This window comes from Leucoraja erinacea, chromosome 27 (assembly GCF_028641065.1).
Source record: "Leucoraja erinacea ecotype New England chromosome 27, Leri_hhj_1, whole genome shotgun sequence".
Classification (NCBI taxonomy): Eukaryota; Metazoa; Chordata; class Chondrichthyes; order Rajiformes; family Rajidae; genus Leucoraja; species Leucoraja erinaceus.
In genome coordinates this window covers 4,923,234-4,946,118 of record NC_073403.1, presented here as the reverse complement: position 1 = coordinate 4,946,118, position 22,885 = coordinate 4,923,234, and the positions used below count along the sequence as shown (strand labels likewise).

At 45.6% G+C, this 22,885-nt stretch overlaps 1 protein-coding gene across 1 annotated transcript; it reads left to right on the top strand.

Moving 5' to 3' along the window:
- The first annotated feature begins 864 nt into the window (after positions 1-864).
- ube2z (ubiquitin-conjugating enzyme E2Z) lies at positions 865-17,631 on the top strand. Its single transcript, XM_055656855.1, has 7 exons — positions 865-1,082; positions 6,157-6,229; positions 7,445-7,632; positions 8,790-8,901; positions 11,390-11,502; positions 13,081-13,171; positions 15,705-17,631. The coding sequence occupies exons 1-7, from the start codon at positions 910-912 to the stop codon at positions 15,873-15,875; spliced, it is 921 nt and encodes a 306-aa protein (XP_055512830.1). The 5' UTR covers positions 865-909; the 3' UTR covers positions 15,876-17,631.
- Positions 17,632-22,885: the final 5,254 nt, after the last annotated feature.

Sequence of the window (22,885 nt, the reverse complement as noted above, 5' to 3'; positions counted from 1 at the left end):
TCTGGGAATCTCATTGTGCCGGCATTGCAGTGTTTCCTTGCTCAAGTCCGCCATTTGCTGCAGAGCCTGGGTGTGTGGCAGACGCAAGACGCGGGGCGAGGCTGCTGCATAGTTCACGATACTGGCGGGCGTGCGGGCGGCAGTACTGGGAGCGGGCGGTGGTGGCGGTGTGTTTTGCGGCGGGCGGGCGGGCGACAGTACTGGGAGCGGACGGCAGGTGGCGGTGTTTGCGGTGGGCGGGCGGGGGCGCAGTACTGGCCAAAGATCTTTGGTACTGGCGGGCGGTACTGGGAGCGGGGCGGCGGCGGTACTGGGGAGGGCGGGGGCGCAGCGGGAGGGGCGGTGGGTTTGTGTTTGTGGCGGGCGGGCGGGCTGCAGTACTGGGAGCGGGCGGCGGGTGGCGGTGTTTGTGGCGGGCGGGCGGGCGGCAGTACTGGGAGCGGGCGGCGGGTGGCGGTGTTTGCGGCGGGCGGGCGGGCGGGCGGCAGTACTGGGAGCGGGCGGCGGTGGGCGGGTTTTTTGCGGCGGGCGGGCGGGCTGCAGTACTGGGAGCGGGCGGGCGGGTGGCGGTGGGCGGGCGGGCGGCTGCAGTACTGGGAGCGGGCGGCGGGTGGCGGTGTTTGCGGCGGGCGGGCGGGCTGCAGTACTGGGAGGGGCGGCAGTACTGGGAGCGGGCGGCGGGGGGCGGTGTTTGCGGCGGGCGGGCGGGCTGCAGTACTGGGAGCGGGCGGCGGGTGGCGGTGTTTGTGGCGGGCGGGCGGGCTGGCAGTACTGGGAGCGGGCGGCGGGGGGGCGGTGTTTGCGGCGGGCGGGCGGGCTGCAGTACTGGGAGCGGGCGGTGGCGGCGCTGCTGACGCCGGGGCCGGCCGGCTGTCGGCGCGTGCGCGCAGTGCGGGCGGAGCGGGCAAGATGGCGGAGGCCCCGGTGGAGGAGAGCGTGAGCCCGATGCTGTTACCAGGCAGCACCGGCACGGTGGCGAGCGGCCTCCTCAGTCAGCTCCACGCCACCTCGTGGGACCCCACCCTCAGCACCGACTGGGACAACGAGAAGCCCTCGCAGCCCTGCCTGCTGCGGATCAAGAGGTGGGTTCGTTAGGCCGGCCCAGAGGGGACAAGAGGCGGGGTGAGGGGTCACAGGGTGAGGAGTGAGGGGTCACAGGGCGGGGGTGAGGGGTCACAGGGTGAGGAGTGAGGGGGTCACAGGGAGGGGAGAGGTGAGGGGTGAGGAGGGAGAGAGGTGGACGAGGTGAGGGGTCACAGGGAGAGTGAGTGAGGGGTCATAGGGCGAGGGGACGAGGTGAGGGGTCACAGGGTGAGGAGGGGGGGGGTACAGGACGGGGTGAGGGGTCACAGGGTGAGGAGGAGGGGGTCACAGGGTGAGGGGGACGACAGAGGGGTCACAGGACGAGGTGAGGGGGTCACGGCGAGGGGACGGAGAGGGGGAGGGAGAGGAGTGGGGGGTCACAGGGCGAGGGGTGACGAGGTGAGGGGTCACAGGGCGGGGGACGGGGTGAGGGGTCATATGGAGAGGGGACGGGGTGAGGGGTCACAGGGAGAGGGGTGACGAGGTGAGCGGTCACAGGGAGAGGGGTCACAGGGTGAGGGGTCATAGGGAGAGAGGGGACGAGGTGAGGGATCACAGGGGAGAGGGGTCACAATGGAGAGAAGAGGGGGGACACAGGAGAAGGGTGGGGGAAGGGCGTTAGTGAAGTAACCCAATATCCAGGGGGTGTAGAGGACGGGGGCTTCTGGGGGTCGCTGTGAGATGGAGGGAGGGGGGGGATGTTTAGGATAGCAGGGTGCAGTAAGGAGCAAAAAGCAAGAATGGTCTAGGAGAACGTTCATGGTGCAGTCTCCTGAGCTCAATCACTTCCTTCATCCGCGATCCTTTCAATCCCAGCCTCCCTCGTACACAACTATCAGTTTCACTTGTACAGGAAGGAACTGCAGATGCCTGATTAAACCGAAGATAGACACTAATTGATGGAGTAACTCAGCGGGTCAGGTAGTATCTCTGGAGAGAAGGAATGTGACGTCTCAAGTCTCAAGAAGTGTCTCGAGCCGAAACATCACCCATTCCTTCTCTCCAAAGATACTGCCTGTCTCACTGAGTTACTCCAGTGTCTATCAGTTTCACTTTAATGCACATCAGTGCGCGTACTAAATGTATATTTACGGTGTCTCTTTTCATTGTACCTTCAACTCGGTTTTTCCTCCACCAGCATTCCCTAAGCCCGCTTTTTCTTTTGTTTTCAAAAGCCAACTTTATTTGCATACTGCTTTTACACAAACGTTGGTGTTTATTTCAACTTCCTACTCCTCTCTGTGATGGAGGCCCACTCCCTGCTAAACTCCCTACGGTCATGAGCATTCATATCTGTTGCTAGCTAACAAAGTGCCAGCAGTTACATTTGCAGATGTTCTGATGAAGGTATTTGGAGCTTTATGATTTGTCCTGTGTGAATATTTTAAAGCAACAGAGGATTTGGTGGAATTAAAATATTGCGAACTAACCCCTTTGGTAATATTCTGTGCAGGGAGATGGAGAGTTGTGAAACAATGGGTATAATGTGGATCTACCCATTCTTATGCTGTAGAATTATTAGATAGCCATACAGCATGGAGACAGGCCTTTCGGGCCAACATAGAAAATAGGTGCAGGAGGAGGCCATTTGGTCCATCGAGCCAGCACCGCCATTGTGATCATGGCTGATCGTCCCCTATCAATAACCCGTGCCTGCCTTCTCCCCATATCCCCTTACTCAACTAGCCCCTAGAGCTCTATCTAACTCTCTCTTAAATCCATTCAGTGACTTGACCTCCACTGCCCCCTGTGGCAGGGAATTCCATACATTCACAACTCTCTGGGTGAAAACGTTTTTTCTCACCTCCGTCTTAAATGATCTCCCCTTTATTCTAAGACTGTGGCCCCTGGTTCTGGACTCGCCCAACATTAGGAACATTTTTCCTGCATCTAGCTTGTCCAGTCCTTTTATAATTTTATATGTTTCTATAAGATATCCCCTCATCCTTCTAAACTCCAGTGAATACAAGCCTAGTCTTTTCAATCTTTTCTTTGGGCCACCTTTAGTTTCGTTTTTGGTCACGTGGACCAAGGTACAGTGAAAAGTGTGCTATTCAGTCAGCAGAAAGACTATACATGATTACAATCCTGCCATCCACTGTCGACAGATGCAGGATAAAGTCCAATTACATGTAGTCTCAAGGTCTCCAAAGAAGTGGATGCTAGGTCAGGAGTACTCTCTAGTTGGTGATAGGATGGTTCAGTTGCCTGAACTGGGAAGAAACTCTTCCTGAACCTGGAGCTTTGCATTTTCACACTTCTGCACCTCTTGCCAGATGTGAGAGAGGAGAAAGAAAAGAAGGAGTGTGAGACCCGACCTTGATTATGCTGGTGGCCTTGCCGAGGCAGCGTGAAGTGTAGATGGAGTTAATGGAAGGGAGGTTGGTTTGCGTGATGGCCTTGGCTGCATCCACAATGCTCTGCAATTTCTTGCGGTCTTGGAAGGAGCTATTTTAAATTTAAATAGTACCTGCCTCAATTACCACCTCTGGCAGCTCTGTGCGGGAGAGGATTCCTCACTTCAAACTATTTGCAGCGGCAAGTGTTTCTTTCAACCTTTCTAATAATTCTCCTCAGTACCGTCGAAACGTTAATCAAATTGCAGATTTACCTTTTGAATTAGGGAATGCGCCCTGAGGTTGTTCAGTTTATCCTTGGAATTCAGTTATTTTTTAAGACCTGGGCCTACCTTTTGCCCATCTCTTACGGCTGTTGAGAAGGCAGTGGTGACCCGCACCCTTGTACCTTCATAGCTTGACTAAATCTATTCTTTTAAGACCAATGGATCATTCCTAAATGGCACCCAGAACTGCCAGCTGTATTTCAATTGTAGTCCTGGCAAGCTCTTGCGTGACTTAATGCTGTGTATTTTAATTTTCCTGATGTAAAGGTCCAGGTTCTGTTTGCCATTTTAATTATTTTCTGACTTTCTCCTTGATATTTTAATGATTTATGTACCCCTCCGTTTGGAAAGCAATCTCTGTGCTAGTTTTGAATGGACAGCCTTATATCTACCTGCATTGAAATCCATTTAGCACAGTTTTGTCCATTCAGTTAATTTTTAATTATCAATGAACATATCATGATTGACACTGCTCCAATAAATTATGCAGTAGGTTAAATTCTAAAAAAAACTAAGGCTTTGTTGAAACTAAGTCACAAGGTCTTGGTTCGTGTATCCTTGAGAGCTTCCAGTGCACCTTGGCTAAATAACTGAAGGCCCTTGGGTATTTATGGTTCATTCTCTTCTGGAGATGAGCACGAGATCAACATTTTAAAAAAAATACAGTTCCTGCTCTCCTTCCGAAGAATTATTAGTGAGCTCTTTTGGTGTATGGTGAAGCAATTTGGTCCAGAGGTGCCGAGAGCATAATTTTAACAAAACCATTCTCCGTCTATTACATCGGAACTTGTTTTGTGCAATTAGACTGTATTTTCTACATTTCTACAGTGACGGTACTTCAAAGGTGCTTAATTGTCTCAAAACATGTTTTGAGTGTATTCTGAATGTACATACAGTTTTTGTATCTGCTCGTGCAATCCAAGATGGCGCCCAGGCCAGGCGACTCTTTGTGTACGGGTCACAGAAGTGGATCTGCAATCACACTTTACTAAATAATTAAATAAATTGCTCTCTGTAACTAAATTTCCTTCACGTGGCATCTAATCCAGACTGGAGTTGGCGATGTTCTAAGCTTTGGCATTTTGTGTTGCGACCTTTTAGCTTTTGGCACGGCTGTTGTTTTCTATTATTGATCTGTTATTGAATAGACTGACCAATTTTGCTGGGGCTCTACATTAAATATTGCCTGTTAAATTCTGTCATCAAATTCTAGCAGGACGAAAAATTGAAGCGTAATATTTCAGAACAAAATTTCTTGATTGTCAATAGACTTTGCTAACTCCGCTCACATGTCATCATTCCAGTGTGTCTTCAAGGACAAATTCACTGTTCGTCTTCATGAGCAATTCGACTGTGGAAGCCATCACTGCTAATCTTAATTCTATTCTTATCTGATGTTCAGCCTTTATTTTTAGCAGCAACAGTCCACAGGCTGTGATAGGGTGGCAGATCTGCTTCATTTGATATGTCGGAAATGCCGAATAGATGATGCATCTGGACTTCTCCCGACATCCATGCCACCACAAGAGTGTGCAGCCCATCAATTCACTCCGCACGATACCGAGCAATGACTGAAAGCACAGACAACGTCCCAAGTGTGGTCATGTACACCAGAGCTGGCTGCCATCTAGGCAAAGCAGTACTGTCATAACACTGACATCTACCTGGCAATACGGAAAATCGCCCAGGATTAGTACTGCAGGCACTATCATCACATTTAAGAGACAATTGGACAGGCTCATGGGTAGCATAGGATAGGTTTAGAGGGTATGTTGTTTGGCGTCAGTCTGTTTGGCCTATTTCCACGCTGTATGACTCTGCACCCCAGCACAAAGAACATGATAAGTCCCAACAACACTGGAAGCAACTTAACCAAAAGAACCGCAGGGGTTCAAGAGGCAGCTCGCCAACACCTTCTCGAGCAATTGGGATGGGGAATAAACGCTAGCTTTATCAGTGATGCAGTTAAATGATTATCAGAAACGATATTGAGTCCTCTACCTTTTTCACGTGGTTTACCTGGGATTTTGTGGTTACGTGGATGAAAAGCGCAATAGAACGGGAACTGGATTGGGTTTAATCTGGGATTCTTTACCTCTGTATGTATGTTCTCTAGAATTTGGTTGGGTTGGGAAAGTGTTCCAAAAACACAAACTGTTTCTGGGATGAAGCTGCCATTTCTCTGCCCCTTGTTCTGCAGCAAACATTGATCATCACTCCCAATTGCCAGGGAGTTCACACTGTCTTTGAATCTCTCTGTCTCTCCCGGTGTTTGTTGCATTATTCTTTTTTTTTCTCCGCAGAGAGCAAATCAAAAACTAAACTAAAAGTTCAAATCCTTTCACAATTTTAAAGACTTCAGTTACAGTGATTGAATTAGTTGTTGTAGTATGCAGCTTTGCAGTCTAACGTTGAATGTGTTTTAATGCTGTCCTCCTTCTCTGATGCAGGGATATCATGTCCATTTACAAAGAGCCGCCCCCGGGGATGTTTGTGGTGCCAGACCCACAAGATATGACCAAGGTGTGACTGCAACGTGTTACACACATACACAATTTCGTTTAGCATTCCATATTAAACCAAAAATACATTCTGAAATCTGACCTTTAGAGTTAATTCAGATCCATATAATTGCATGTGGAATAGATGACTTGGACATGCATGTAGATGGCAAATTTGCAGATGACACCAAGATTGATGGGGTTGCAGACAGTGAGGAAGGCTGTCAACGTGTACATCAGGATATAGAATACCGACATATAAGGACAGAGAAATGGGAGCTGGAGTTTAATCCAAGCAAGTGTGGCGTTTTGCACTTTGGGAGGCAAAATGTAAGGAGGGAGTATGCAGTAGGTGGCAAGACCATTAACGGCATTGATGTGAGAGGGATCTTGGGGTCCTGGTCCATAGCTCCCTGAAAGTGGCAACACATAGATAGAGTGGTGGATAGAAGTAGGTTATAGAATGCTAACCTTCTGAACCCTTAATACTTCAGGGTATTAAGTATAAAAGTCAGGTAGTCTTGTTGCTGCTCTTTAAGACTTTGGTAAAGCCGTATTTGGAGTATCGCATGCAGTTCTGATCAGTCCTTTACCGGAAGGATGTGGAGGCTTGGGGGAAGGTGCAGAAGAGGTTTACCAAAATACTGCCTTGATTAGGGTGTATTAGCTAATAAGGAAAAGTTGCACAAACTTGAATTGTTTTCTATGGAAGTTGAGTCAAGACCTGATAGAAATGTATAACATTTTGAAAGGCATAGATAGGATAGAAAGCTAGAACCTTTTTCCCTGGAAGAAAATGTCAAAGAATAGAGGGCATAGCTTATACATAGACAATAGGAATAGTAGGCCATTCGGCCCTTCGAGCCAGCAGCGCCATTCAATGTGATCATGGTTGATCATCCACAATCAGTATCCCTGTTCCTGCCTTCTCCCCATAGCCCTTGATTCTGCTAGCCCCAAGAGCTCTATGTTAGCTCTTTTGAACACAGCTGTAATTTCTACATGGTGAAACCAAAATATACAAAAACGGCCTCCCAATAGAATTTGGCAATTTAACCACGTGTGATTTCTATTACAAATCTCAAATTGTGGAGTACAAAGGCAAATAAATAAATGACGGGTCTTGGTCCCAAACAATTTGGAGGGCACTGTAACACGTGAATTTTTCTCTTGTTGGTTGATGCCCTGTAATTGTTAAGTACATTCTGATCAGATTTTCTGTGTCGTTTCCATGCAGATCCATGCACTAATCACAGGACCTTTCGACACACCGTATGAAGGGGGCTTTTTTCTTTTTCTCTTTCGCTGCCCTCCTGACTATCCCATCCACCCTCCGAGGGTCAAACTCGTGACAACTGGAAATAACAGCGTGCGCTTTAACCCAAATTTTTACAGAAACGGCAAAGTGTGCCTCAGCATACTTGGGTAAGTACTGACAGTCAGGTGGAGATGCAGTGCATATATTTCTGAGTAAAGTTGAAATGCCTCCCACTAGGCTGAGGCAGGGCTGAATGCTGAACTCTGCAACCAGTTGAGAGAATTACCTAATGTTGAGGAAGGGTCTTTGATGGGCAGAGTGGCCTAATTCTGCTCCTATCACTTATGAACGTATGAAGGAACTGCAGATGCTGGTTTGTACTGAGGGTAGACACAAAGTGCTGGAGTAACTCAGCGGGTCAGACAGCATCTCTGGAGAAAAAGAACGAGTGACGTTTCGAGTTGGAACTGGTCTCCAGACTGGCTGAAGATGGGTTCCGACTCAAAACATCACTCATCCTTTTTTTCCAGAGATGCTGCCTGACCCGCTGAGCCATTTTACCAGCAGAAATCAGCAATTGACACACCTCATAAAGAGATGCAGAATGCTATGATGTTTGGCACAGTGGATGTGCGAATATGCAGTTACGTTTTGCTTTGCTGTCCTTGCAAAGACAGAATCATAGAGAGTACAACACAAGAACAGTGGCACAGCGGTAGATTTGCTGCCTTATAGCAAAATGCAGCGCCAGAGATCCGGGTTTGATCCCGACTACAGATGCTGTCTGTATAGAGTTTGTACGTTCTCCCCGTGACCTGCGTGGGTTTTCTCCGAGGTCTTCAGTTTCCTCCCACACTCCAAAGACATACCGGTTTGTAGGTTAATTGGATTGATTAATTGGCTTGATAAAATGTAAAAATTGTCCAAGTTGGCGATATGCAGAGTACTGCCCTGCCGACTATAAAATTCAGAGGGATCACCGAACCACCAGTTCACAGAGTCACACAGTGTGGAAACAGACCCAACTTGCCCACACCGACCAGCATGCCCCATCTACACTAGTCCGTCCTGCCTGCGTTTGGAGTTGTGGAAAGCTGGAATAAAAGCCACAAGTGCTCAGCGGACCAGGCAGTGTCTCTTCCCATCGATGCTCCCCGACCCGCTGAATGATTGCAGCATTTTGTATTTTAAAGAAAACAGTTGCAGGCTGACGATTTGCACTAAATAAAAGATTTGCCGATATCGCATGAGATTGGTGCCGAATCACCAATATTCTGATTTTGGAGGTTTCTGCTCTGTCTTAAGGAGACATCTTTCATTTTAGCACCTGGACAGGTCCAGCATGGAGCCCGGCCCAGAGCATCTCTTCAGTACTCATATCCATTCAGTCCCTGATGACTGAGAACCCATATCACAATGAGCCGGGTTTTGAACAGGTAAGCTTCAACAACGTTAGAGTCATTTATAATTTGGACTTGACGATTTTATTTATGGGAAGTTAGATAAATAGATGAGTGATGGAAATGGAAGATGACGGTATTGCGGTGAAGTGAAGGAGTGGGAGAGCCCAGCGACACTAGTGCAATCTAGTTGTGGCAAGTAGCAAACGTCTGAGGCATTTGGCCTCTAGAGTGTAGTGATATGCCAAAGAAGTATTGTTAGGTGGATGAATTTTTAATTTAAATTCTGCCAATCTGTTTTCCATCCTAAAGATAGACGCACGGTGCTGGAATAACTCAGTGGGTCAGACAGCATCTCTGGAGAAAGGGATAGGTGATGTTTTGTGTTGGGACCTTTCTTCGGACCTAGTCCAACCTCGGAACTTCTTCCATCCAACTTAGTCTTGAAACCACTGTGCTTCCTCCCCAAGTCTGAGACCAGAGATAGCATTAAACGGACGAGAACTTCATAATCCTTGGTTCCAGTCGGCACCTCTCCCGCGGTTGCTGATATTAATAATAATAATGCATCTTATTTATGGCCGCCCTTTCAGAGCACTCAAGGACACCTTACAGTTAAAACAAGCAAATTGCAAATATATAAATAAAATAATAATATAATAATATTTATTTATATAGCACTTTTAAACAAAATCACTTTGAACCAAAGTGCTTTACAGAGATTGATTAAACTAATTGAGTAGATTAAATGTCAATAAACCCATATAAAATAAAAAAGAAAAAGCAAAAAGACCCAGAACAGTACAAAATGAAACAAAAACAACACATCCATGAATTTGATAGAAGGTGGAGTTACGTGGGATAGGCCAGGCTGGATAGGTGAGTTTTGAGGGAGGTTTTAAAGGTGGGGAGAGACTCTATAGTACAGGTGGAAGGTGGGAGAGAGTTCCAGAGGCGGGGGGCAAAACGGCTGTAGGCTCTGAACCCCATCGTGGGCGGGCAGGCAGATGGAGTGGAGAGCAGGGAGGAAGAAGAGGATCAGAGAGTTCGGGATGGAGTGTAAGGCTGGAGGAGTTCAGAGAGGTATGGAGGAGCGAGATTGTGGAGGGCTTTGAAAGTGAGGAGGAGAATCTTAAAACCAATTGGACAGGGACTTCAAGAGTTCAGAGTCTTTCCTTTGAACATCACAGAGGACACTATCAAGGTGTCCTATTTTTGGCCAACATAAACATTACAATTCGTCAGTATAAAAATTCTCATCCTATCACTGAGGGTGAGGGTGGGAGTGATGTGTTCAGTGGATGGGGTTCTGGTGATAGTACGGGCAGCTGAGTTCTGGACCAACTGGAGTTTATGGATGGACTTGTGGGGTAAACTAGAGAGGAGTGAGTTGAATAATCAATAATGGAGGTGACGAGGGCGTGGATGAGAGTAGCAGTGCTGTTAGGGGTGAGTGATGGGCGAAGACGGTGGATAGTGCGTAGGTGGAAGTAAGCAGACCGAGTGAGACTATTGATGTGTTTTTCAAAAGAAAGTGCGCTATCAAGGATGACACCCAGACTCTTGACCTGGGGGGAAGGAGGGACTATGGAATTGTCAATGGTGAATGAGATATTGGGACAGTTAGATAAGGTGGATTTGGAGCCAACAAGGAGAATTTCAGTCTTGCCACTGTTGAGTTTGAGGAAGTTGTGAGCAAACACGGTTTTAATTTCCACTAAGCAGGCAGACAGGGAAGAGGGAGGAAGCATGGAAGTGGGTTTGGTGGGACAGGTAGAGCTGGGTTTCATCCGCGTAGCAGTGAAATTGAATGTTGTATTTCCTGAAAATAAAACCAAGGGGAAGTAAATAAATGATAAAAATGAGGGGCCCTAGGACTGAGCACTGGGGAACACCACTGGTGACTGCGGAGGGTTGTGATTCTTTAGCAGCGTCCAGGTTTTACTCTGGACTTTGCAAAAGGGAAAATTGCCCGAGGTTCCTGTTTGTACCTGTTATACCAGAGAGCAGATGGAGTAAAGGCAGGCTCGTCACGTGGTGCATGCTGCAAATGAGAAGCCATTACCATCAGCAGTCAGAGCTAACAAGCTGTAACCATTTAAATGTGTTATTCCGGGACCGTGGTCGAGTAACGGCTTATCTTTGTAGGGGAAAGAGGGGTAACATGAAAAAAAAAATCTCCTTTAATGTTGTAATGAAAATGAACTGCAGATGTTGATTTATGCCTAAGAGAGACACAAAGGCTATCAAAATATTGTCATTCCCATCAAAATCCTAGCCGTGTGTCACTTAGAGCCACAGAGCTATATAGATCAGCAACATTGAGCTTTAGCCCATCTTGTCCATACCAACCAGGTTGGCATTTTAGGCTTGTCTGCATTTCGCCCACATCTCTCTAGAACCTCCCTATCCTATTGAGTCGGAGAAAAATTTGGAAGGATAGGAGAATGGGTCGGGTAATATTTGTAAATATATTAATGGACATTATTTAAAAACTGTGATATTTTTAACTTAATCTTTTTAGGAGAGACATCCAGGAGACAGTAAAAACTACAATGAATGCATCCGGCATGAATCTGTCAGGGTAGCTGTCTGTGATATGTTAGATGGGAAATGTCCTTGCCCAGATGCACTAAGGTAAGGTCACTTCACATGGGTTTAAATGAAGCAATTTCACTCAAGGGTGAAGCTTGTTAAATTATGCTCTGAAATATTTCATCCTTCAGATCATAAACCATTGGAGCAGAATTAGACTGTTCGGCCCACCGAGTCTACTCCGCCATTCAGTCGTGGCTGATCTATCTTTCCCTCTCAACCCCATTCTCCTACCTTCTCCCCATAACCTTTGACATGTTTGCTAATCAAATATCTGTCGATCCCTGCCTTAAAAATTCCCAATGACTTGGCCTCCACCGCTGTCTGTGGCAATGAACCACCCACTGACTAAAGGAATTCCTCTCCATCTCCTTTCTGAAGATGCTTCCTTTTATTCTGAGGCTGTGCCCTCTGGTCCTGGGCGCTCTCCCACTAGTGGAAACATCCTCTCCACGTCCACTCTGTCCAGGCCTTTCACGATTCAGTAAGTTTCAATAAGTACGGCACCCCTCATCTTGCTAAACTCCAGCGAGTACAGGCCCAGTGCCATCAAATGCCATCCAGTTGCCTTTCACTGTTAAATGCGATTTGCGTGATAATTATACTGAGGGAGTTTAAAGAAAGCACAGAGTACTTGTGACTGACTGCAGTCAATACCCAAAGGATGTAATATTTGTCGAATGGAAATGAAAATATTTAATCAGTAGGTGGATGTAATGTGGAATGCATTCCCTGAAAGGGTTTAATTCAGTGGACGAGAATTTGATATTGACACGATTCTGTGGGAAATTTGCAAACAAGGTGAAGAAAGCAAGGGAGCTGAATGGCTCTTTGAAGGAGCCAGCATGGATGCCGTGGGGTGAATGGCCTCTTGTGCTCTATTATTCTAGTGGCATTTAAATTGGCTAGTATAAAAACATACGGTATTGAAGCAGGAGTAGGCTATCTTGCCCCTCATCTCTCCTCCACCATCCAGTAATGGAACATAAAACAGTAGTTTGGTTCATTATGGACACATGTAGCGAGGTACAGTGAAAAGCTTTTTTGTTGCGTGATATCCAGTACGTCACAGGATATGGCCCTTCAGCCCAAAATGTCCACGCTGCACCTGGTGGCAAATTAATCTAATCTCCTCAGCCTGCACATGATCCATATCCGTGTGCATATCTAAAAGTCTCTCTTAAAGCCAATTTCATTCCAACTCCATCTCCAGCCCTGGTACCCATCACACTCTGTCAAATAAAAACTTGCCCCGCACATCTCCTTTAAACTTTGCCCCTTTCATCTTATTTTTTTTTGTGATTTTTTTTTTAAAAAATTTAATATTTTATTTACAGTATTAGAAGTAGTACTATGCCCCTAATTTAAAGAAAAGGATAGGGGATGATTCCCAGAATCATTATTTATAATCTTGACCAACCCTCGTCCAGTCCTGAAACAGTTATTTTTTAACAATTGTGTTGCACCATATGATTCCAAAAAAACCCTTTCATCTTAAACCTATGCCCTCTAGTCTTCAGCCGTAGGTTGTTTTTGTTGCTGTGTAAATTACAAATCAGATACACAACTGTAAAATATTGATTAGTTAAATTACTGTATGATTGTTTTCCATTGACTCAGGAGTGTGATGGAGAAATCTTTCATGGAGTTCTACGATTTCTATGAACTGTCTTGTAAGGATCGACTTCATCTACAGGGACAAACCATGCAGGTAACATCTTTTTGCTCAATCTTGTTACTCATATCTACATGTGATTTTCTCCTGTGCCATTGGTGAAATCAGTTGATTGATTGCAGCGTGTAAATAGCCCCTTCAGTCCACCGAGTCAAACCCTGACCTTCAATCACCTGTTTGTACTAGTTCTCCTATCTTACTTTCCCATCCACTCACTGAACATTTGGGGGCGATTTACCTACAAACCGGCACGTCTTTGGGATGTGGGAGAAAACCAGAGCAGCCGGAGGAAATCCTATGGTCATAGTGAGAACGTGCGAACGCCACACTGGCAGTACCCGAGATCAGGATCAAACCTGGGTCTCTGGCACCGTGAGGCATCAGCTGTACCTCCCAGCCTTGTTGGTGATTAATTCAGCCATAATGGGTGCTCTTATAGAGAGCCTCATTTTCTTGAGCATCATTCATCCAACATCCAGCATCAGTGTACAAAAATAACTTTAACCATTTATTTTCCAAATCATTGTGGATGGCTCGATTGTAATAATGTATTGTCCTTCCCGCTGACTGGCTAGCATGCAACAAAAAGCTTTGCACTATATCTCAGTAATAAACTTATAAAGTAAATAAAGGAATAAACTAACAATTTATTTTTTAAATTCTGTTTTTCTCTGTAAACGTAATGCTACAATGCTGTAAACTATATTCTGCACTCTGGTATTTTTTCTCTGCGCTAGCTGTAGAACTTGTGTATGACTTGATTGTATTCATGTATAGTATGATCTGAATTCATTGGTTACCACAAAAAGCAAAAGCTTTTCACTGTACTCTGGCACACGTTACAACAATAATCCAACCTAATCCAATCCATCTCCTTTGCATTGAAGATAGACACAAAATACTGGAGTAACTCGTCGAGACAGGCAGCATCTCTGGAGAGAAGGAATGGGTGACATTTCGGGTCGGGACCCTTCTTCAGTCTGAAGACTTGTCTCGATCTGAAACGTCACCCATTCTTCTCTCCAGAGATGCTGCCTGTCCCGCTGAGTCACTCCAGCATTTTGTGTCTAACTTCGGTTCAAACCAGCATCTGCAGTTCCTTCCTCCACGTTGCTTTGCATTGAACACCCACATACGTTGTTTTAATTATATCTGGCATGCTGATTGGTTTTGTTAGATCCCAGACTGGAGCATTTAAAAAAACATATTGCTTCTTCATTTCCCCCCGCACTTGGGCAGGGCGCTTCCTTGTGGATTCTCCTCACAAAGTTGTTCTGTGAAGCAACCTTCCACATGGACTGGATTGATGTTGTTGCCTCTACAGAATCTGTTATTAATTAGTTACTGGGATATCATTCCATTGGGGTTATTGACTAAGAGTAATGCCAAATTCTTTCAAAGTCAACGATGATGCATCAGTACTCCAAGCATTACACATCCAGGTTGACTCATCTGTTCCCACTTGACAGTCAAAAGCTGACATTAGCACCACTACAAAGAGAAATGTAACATTGGCATGTTTCAAATCAGATTAATTGTTGTTTTACAAGCAGCCCAACTGTGTCGTCATCTCTCCATTCTGAGCCAATCTCCTTAATTTATGCCTCAAATTGTCATTGAGGACGCAAAGCACTTCACATTTAATGCCATACACATGATTTCACACATGCTTGTCGAAAGGAGTTATGCATCTTGCAAAGTCGTCGGTAAATTTGCTGAACTTTCTCTGCGAATTACTTAGGAACATAGAGCAGTAGAGCATAGGAACAGGCCCTTCGGCCCAATGCCCATGCTAAACATGATTGATTCCAGGGTAGATAGAATTGCTGGAGAAACTCAGTGGGTACGGCAGCATCTATGGAGCGAAGGAAATAGGCAACGTTTCGGGCCGAAACCCTTCAAGCGTTTCGGCCCGAAACGTCGCCTATTTCCATCGCTCCATAGATGCTGCCTTACCCGCTGAGTTTCTCCAGCAATTTTGTCTACCTTCGATTTTCCAGCATCTGCAGTTCCTTCTTGAACATGATTGATTCCAGGTTGATCTAAACTGCACATGATCCTATTTCCCCACTCCCTGCATATCCATCTACTTATCGAAAAGGCTCTTAAGCTCTCAGCGGGTCAGGCGGCGGCATCTCTGGAGAAGAGGAATGGGTGACGTTTCGTGTCTAAAGAAGGGTCCCAACCAGAATGCCTATTCCTTTTCTCCAGAGATGCTGCCCGGTGAAGATGAGTTACTTCAGCATCTTCGGTATAAACTGGCGTCTGCATTCCCTTCCTGCATGTGTGTGTGTGTGTGTGTGCATTTTGTGCCTTTCACCACAGTGATGAATGCTGTGATGGGTGTCTGTGTTAAATTTTAATTGTGTATTGTATGTTCTTTATCATTGTACCGCTGCTGGCAAATTCATTTCACTTGCACTTTATGTGCAATGTGAAAAATAAAACCGTATTGTATATTGTGTGTGTGTGCGCGTGCGTGTGCGTGTATGTGTGCGCGTGTGTGTTTGTTAATGGTAGTAATCAATTTCAGCGTAAAGAGGCGGCCATTTTCTTCTTGCCCTTGCAGGATCCGTTTGGAGAGAGGCGCGGTCACTTTGATTACCAGACCCTACTGAATCGGCTGCAGATCACCCGGCAACGATTGAAAAAGAAAAACGAAGAGGAGGAGATAGAGCCAGACTCTGACAGCAGCTCCTCAGGAAACGAGCAAGACAGCCAGGGCACCTCGAACCCCTAAGGGTACAGACTGTGGGACGGGCCGTGTCTGTGGTGGTGAGGATCTAAGGGAAGCTGGGCACAAGCTCAGGTCCAGGGGCGAGACCCTTCGTGTGGTTTTGTAAATAGACCAAAGGTCAGGGATCTTTGTGGGCCACCTGTTTCACTTGGCTTTCGCTTTATAATGATAGAGAGGAGAGAGAGAGAGAGAGAGAGAGAGAGAGTGAAGGGGAGAATTGGCTTGGGTCAGAATCATATATGATAATATTTTTTTTTTTAAGATTTTAGCTCTCCAATCCATACTCCTCAATGGCAGGGCCCTGCTTTCATTGTAAAGTGTTGCTCCAATGCCCAGATTACCCAACAATGTCACCCTTGTGCTTCATCCCGACCAATACAACCAGCAGACAGACGTTTTGTGTGTTTTACATAAGTGACATTCACATGCAAAGCAGTTTGTGGTGGTGACTTCCTCTGGGCTGTTGTTGTTCCAAGTATTTATGGCTTCAGGATTTGCATCTTCAGTCAGTTTTTTGCAGCTTCACCAGGTGGGGCGAGAGAGCCTGGGGCTAACGTGTTCCCGCACAACCTACAGAATTAATCCACTCCATTTACAGAGAATCTTCCTTCAGTCTTTTTCAAAGGCCCTTTGATCTTGCTAACAGATAAACACAAACAAAGGCAGCAAAATACAGTTTACTGAAAGGCCACTTTTACAGGCATTTCTATTAATGACATTCGATTGTCCACTAAAGTAAGTATTTACAGTAATCCCACATTTTTTACTTCATTTCAGTTTTGTTTTGTTTCCATGAGGCTGCACTGGTGACAAGTAGCTCCTTATGGTCCCTCCCCTAACCAATCAATAACGTAAATCGATACGATTCAAATTGTCTTATCAAACTACCCAAAGGCATGTATTTTTTTTAAAGGGAATTTGTGGTACGTGACTAACCACGCATTGTGAAATATTTAGTCTAATGTTCATGGTAGTTTGACAGCTTTATTCCTGACCCTTTTCCACATATCGAGATTTTAAGTATTAAAAACTGTGAATTTATCACAGTCTGGCTTCAAGTCTCACATGTTGTGTAATAATGTTAACTCTACTGGGTGCCTGCAAATTGTCTTGTGGAGTAACTGGTTGAGCAGTCAGTTACCCAGGTCGAGGAGAAAGATTGTTTGAAGTGTGTGCTGGAAAATCGAACTAGAATCCAAAAAAAGCCCCACGGTTAACAGTTGTAACAACCTGTTGAAGAAGCACTATTGCCTGCTTGTTCCTTTTATTGTCTTTAAAAGGCTGGTGATCTGTTAGGTTTCTGCAGACCATATCTGGAGATGATGTGCGATCATAGCTAATTAATTTCTTATGCATTAATGTACAGTTGGGCTGGCTTAAAACTGGAGATAAATATAAATCTTTATTCAAAGTTTCTCCTACATACTATGCTACTGAAGTCCCGTCTCCACGCCCTGGATTCTTTGCGTTCCCATCATAACTTTGTCATTCTCCGATGCAAGTTCAAATCCAATCTAGGAGACTAGACTGTTAAATCCTTCCTCAATCCACAATGTCCCTTCTGGTTCAAAGTAGCTTTCACCTTAGTTGAGTTCTGGTGTCTATTTCGGATTTGTTGCTCAGGTGAATTAACTAACTAGGTGCGAGCAAGACAGAACATTTGTAAAACATCAACCCTGACAGGCCAATGGCTGTAAAATTCCTGGGGTTCGAGTATCCTGTCCTCCTGGTTTTGTACTCTGTGACCAACAACAAGTAGGAGATAAAACAAAACACTTTCCATGTGGCCTGCTTGTTGCTTTATTCTTCTATCCCACCCAGAGATTATACTTTTGTGGTATGGAGTTATTGATGTATGGAGTGGAGTAGATGCCTATGGACCGTGTTACCTTGTTTGTCCAAGGATCCCGTTTCTGGTGGTCCAGAGGACAAGGCCATACACTGTGTTCCTCAACAAGTCCAATGAATTTGCCTTGGATCCTTTGTTACACTAATCTATGGGCTTGACTGGTGATGAGTACTGTAGGGACCTGCTCGTGTGTCATTCAAAAGTTGAAGACATAGAATCCTGGGTTTTTTTGTCAGTTTGTGGCAGGATCTTGAAGCATGTCACATCACGGTGCAATCAGGATTTCCTTTTTCTCTAAATAATGTCTCCATTTTTTAATTTAACTCTTCGGTGAGCTGGCTCTCTGCCACTGGACCTGAGTAGATGGACCACAAGCAAACATATCAACTGCTTGAAACACTCAGCGGGTTAGGCAACGTTTGTGGGGAAAAAGGGAACTCGGTTAATAGTTCAGTTCTTGCACAGTAATCCTTTCCCCCCCCCCAAAGACCCCAGAGGTGTCCTGGGCCGTTGATGGTTGGTTGCATTGGGTTGGTTGACACCAGAGTGGCTCCTTTGGTTTGCCAGGTGACAGGAGGAAGGGGAAGGGGAAACATTCACCAAACTGCCTTTGTTCCTGATCGATGTGCAAAGACTCTTCTCCCCTGTGCACTTTCCAGCAAGATCGGGTTTAAAAGATGTGTGTGTGTGTGTGCCTGGGTCACCCAGCTTGAAATTGCCCCGTCGCATGATGAGGAGGGATCCTCCAGCCGCTTGCCTGTTGTACCAGCGAGAGTGTGCTGCTCTCAGGAGTCGAGTGTGTGATTGTTCGGTGGGCATGTCGTGTTATGCAATAGTTCTCCATCCTATAAAGCGATCCAAGATAACGACCACGGACATTGATCACAGCTCTTGTAATTATGCACTTTCAATGCAATTAATAGCCGAGGCCAGTGCGAGGGTTTGCTCCTGTGAGCAAATGGTTTTGATAGATATCTGATGGAACAATAAAGTCACTTTATATTTTGAGACAATTGGTCCGATTTCACCATGATGACTAACACCTTGTTTCTCAAGAGTGAGTTGGTGCCAGACCACTTCAGTGGCTCGGTTTGCTTTCTGGTGGGATGTCCAGGGTTCCTTCATTCACGGTGCTGTTGGGCAACATGCATTACTCTGTGCCTGTGCGTGCGCATTTTAAAACCTATGTCATGTACACTTCAGGCTTCAAACCCCCCCACAACACAGTAAAGTATTGTGCCATAAGGGAAGATAGGGATGTGAGAACTGTTTTGCAGTCCATAGACTGGCTCACATTACACAGATATACAATTATTACTGGGTTGTTCTAACCCTTTCATCATTAAAAGGTAGACAGAAATGCTGGGGAAACTCAGCGGGTGAGGCAGCATCTATGGAGCGAAGGAATGGGTGACGTTTCGGGTCCCCGAAACGTCACCCATTCCTTCGCTCCATAGATGCTGCCTCGCCCGCTGAGTTTCTCCAGCGTTTTTTGTCTACCTTCGATTGTTCCGGCATCTGCAGTTCCTTCGTAAACCTTTCATCATTAATGTTCATTTGCAATGGAAACCTTTTGCTACCCAGAACTGAGATCTCAGATCAGTGTAGATTCTGACACCTAATCCAAAGCAGGTTTGCCCCTCTGAACTTCAACCACCCGGGGTACACATTCAGGCAAAACTTCTCTCAGATGCGGTCATGTGGAATGAAATGGAAGAAATGTTTGAACCAAACGTAATGCAATACGTTTAAGGCCGTTAGTAGGTGAACATGTTTAACGACTGACCACCAGACCTCTGGCCACCAGGATTATTGGACTAGACAAAAATGCTGGAGAAACTCAGCGGGTGCAGCAGCGTCTATGGAGCGAAGGAAATAGGCAACGTTTCGGGCCGAAACCCTTCAAGGGTTTCGGCCCCGAAACGTTACCTATTTCCTTCGCTCCATAGATGCTGCCACACCCGCTGAGTTTTTCCAGCATCTGCAGTTCCTTCTTGAACAGGATTATTGGAATGTTGTAAATGGGTGAATGGATAATAGATTGATAATAGCTCTCTGGTCCACTGGGCTGTCGTTAATTTCATGATTGATTTGTCCATTTTAAAAGCAGTAGTTTGTGAAACTGGAATTTATTATACTCGTGGATCCCAAATGTATCGAAAAGTGTGGTTCCGAAATTAGCTGCCAAGATATTCTTTCTAACCCAAAAGGCTTGCATGAGTACTGTCTGATGCAAAGCATCAGAAGGATAAACAAACAGTGCATCAATTGACTTTCTTCTTTGCAAAGACATCCACTGGATTGCAAATGATGTTGTTAGTGGCAGGAAGGTTGTAGTTCGAAGGGTATATTGACTGAAGCATACTTGTTAGGGTCCAACCAAGAAGCACACAGAACCTCCCTGAAAGTCTTTGCTGTATTGTCTTGCACAAGGATTGGAAACCAGTGGGTTTTTTGTACAGGCAGGCAAGCCTTGAAGCTGATTCTGGTCAAAAATAATTTTCCCACAGAAGACCACTTGAGTTTGGTCTTCTTTGCTCCGTCCCTGCACTAATCAAATGCTTTTTTTTTTTCACTTTAAACCAATTATTTGGATTTCTTTTTGTTTTCAAGCCCCAGGTAAATGTCGGGAGACCCAGGGTTGTGCAGGACTGAGTGTTCTGATTGTGATGGGAGTTGACACTGATGCCCTCAGTCAGTCTGCCCAACCTCGTCATCCTCCGCCAATGCCTCGAGTGTTTGTGTACGTTGGCCTGAAAAGGCACTGTGCCGTCTCCACTCTTGTCCAAACATCCTGCAAGTCACTGCAGGCACCTGGATGGGGTGCAGGTATCTCGGCAACGAGTGGGGAGAGAAAATACTGAAGTGAGAACTTCATGTCAAACACCTGCTTGCACCTCCTTTTGTAAATTAAAGATTGGTCCGTTCAGAAGATTGACACAAAATGCTGGACTAACTCGGCAGGTCAAGCAGCATCTCTGGAGAAAAAGGATGGGTGATGTTTTGGGACGGGACCCTTCTTCGTACCTCAGAGTCTAAAGAACGGTCCCGACCCTAAAACATCACCTGTCGGATTTTCTCCAGAGATGCTGCCTGACCCTCTGAATTACTCCAGCATTTTGTGTCTATCTTCGGTATAAATCAGCATCGGCAGTTCCTTTCCACACATTGGTTTGTTCAGCCTGGGCTACTCGTGTTAGCGACATCTCACTGCAGTGACTCCTTGTATGGCAACCTGGGCCGGATGGACCACACATACAGGTGATCTCTCGGTCTATGATGCCAGGCAGTGCCGCACTAGTTTTTGTCTCTGATCGGCTTCCTTATGTGGTGAAAATGTATCTGGGGGAATGGCCATTCATCGGCTTTTCATGGCTCCATGCAGCGGTTTAAATTCTCCAGCTGGAAAGTACATTCCAGTGCCCGTTAGTGGTGAGCAAGGACATTATCCAAGGCAACATGAGGGAGGAGATTAAGACACAAAATGCTGGAATATCTCAGGGGGTCAGGCAGTATGTCTGGAGAAAAGGAATAGGTGACGTTTCAAATCGAGACCCTTTTTCCAACCCGAAAAGTCACCTATTCCGTTTCTCCAGAGACCGCTGAGGTACTCCAGCATTTTGCATCTATCTTCGGTGTGAACCAGAATCTACAGTTCCTTCCTACACATGAGGGAAGGGGTTATTTGCTAGTCCCTGGGTGATAGGAGATCCAGTAATGCTACTCAGGCTGGGTTATGACACCGATTTAACCACCTGCATCTGTTAAGGACTGTCTAATTGTGGTTAACAACTAATATGCAAACTATGTAAAGCACTGATGTCTATTTGTTTCATATTGTATATAAGCAACTATTGAATTTTTTGGTGCAATAAAAATTTGCTGATAGCAGAAAATTTACACAACGCATGATTCTTGTGCTGCCTCATTCTTTGCAAATAGACCCATGATGGGAGAGTGCACCAGATTTGTCGCGATCATTTGTCGAGATCTCAGTACAGAAGCCATTCAGTTAATTACACAGGCTGTTGGGGGGAAAAAAAAATCATTTAATCCTGTCTGAAATTGCTTAAGAGCCTTGCAAACCTTTCCAGCTATTCCTTTGCAGACATTTGTGTCCACAATGCAAGTGTTCAGTTGAACTGAGAGCAACTCCAAAAACGTACAGGTTTGTAGGCTAATTGGCTTGGTAAAATAGTAAATTGTCCCTAGTGTGTGTAGGATAGTGTTAATGTGTGGGCATCGCTGGTCGGCGGGGACTCGCTGGGCCAAAGGGCCTGTTTCCGCGCTGTGTCTCTAAACTAAACTGAGTTGGAACGATCTGGTAAAAGTCACTCAAACTAATTAAAATGCAATGGGTTGATCATAAATCAGATCAAATCTTGAAAGGTCCTGACCCAAAATGTCCATTCTTCTGCAGATGCTGTCTGACCCATTGAGTTACTCCAGAGTAGACAAAAGTGCTGGAGAAACTCAGCGGGTGCAGCAGCATCTATGGAGCGAAGGAAATAGGCAACGTTTCGGGCCGAAACCCTTCTTCAGAGTTACTCCAGAACTTTGTATTTTGTTAGTCGACCTGCACCTTGACTGTCTCTTCAGATTCAGATTCAGATTCAGATTCAATTTTAATTGTCATTGTCAGCGTACAGTACAGAGACAACAAAATGCATTTAGCATCTCCCTGGAAGAGCGACATAGCAAATGATTTGAATAAATAATAATAAGTGTCCGGGGGGGGTGGTGATTGGCAGTCACCGAGGTACGTTGTTCAATCTTGCTGCAGGTGTGTATGAGAATGTTTTGGGGTACTCTACAGAAACAGGAGAATCTACTTTGACAGAAGCAATATCCGATCGTAAGCTTCCACCCAAGAGAATGTATAACAGTTACCTTGCCAGAAAGGAAGGACGTGTGGCGTGAGTGCATCTTGTTGCCGTGTACTCACTGTTTTAGAAAGTGTCGGCTATTTTGCACACAGTAACTCCCCACCAACTGAATCTTGAAATCTATTTCCGTCATGATGATTGAAGGATTAATACTAGACGGCTCTGCTATTCTTCAATATATGTTAGATGTGGCCTTGGATATACATCGCAATGACAGTACAGCAGCACCCTGTACTAAAACATCACCTTAGACCTGTGTTTATGCACTTGGATTGAGA

Coding starts and splice junctions, on each gene's coding strand:
- ube2z (XM_055656855.1), top strand. CDS start 910: ATGGCGGAGGCCCCGGTGGAGGAGAGCGTGAGCCCGATGCTGTTACCA. Junction 7,633..8,789: donor GTGTGCCTCAGCATACTTGG/GTAAGTACTGAC, acceptor CTTTCATTTTAG/CACCTGGACAGGTCCAGCAT. Junction 8,902..11,389: donor ATGAGCCGGGTTTTGAACAG/GTAAGCTTCAAC, acceptor TAATCTTTTTAG/GAGAGACATCCAGGAGACAG.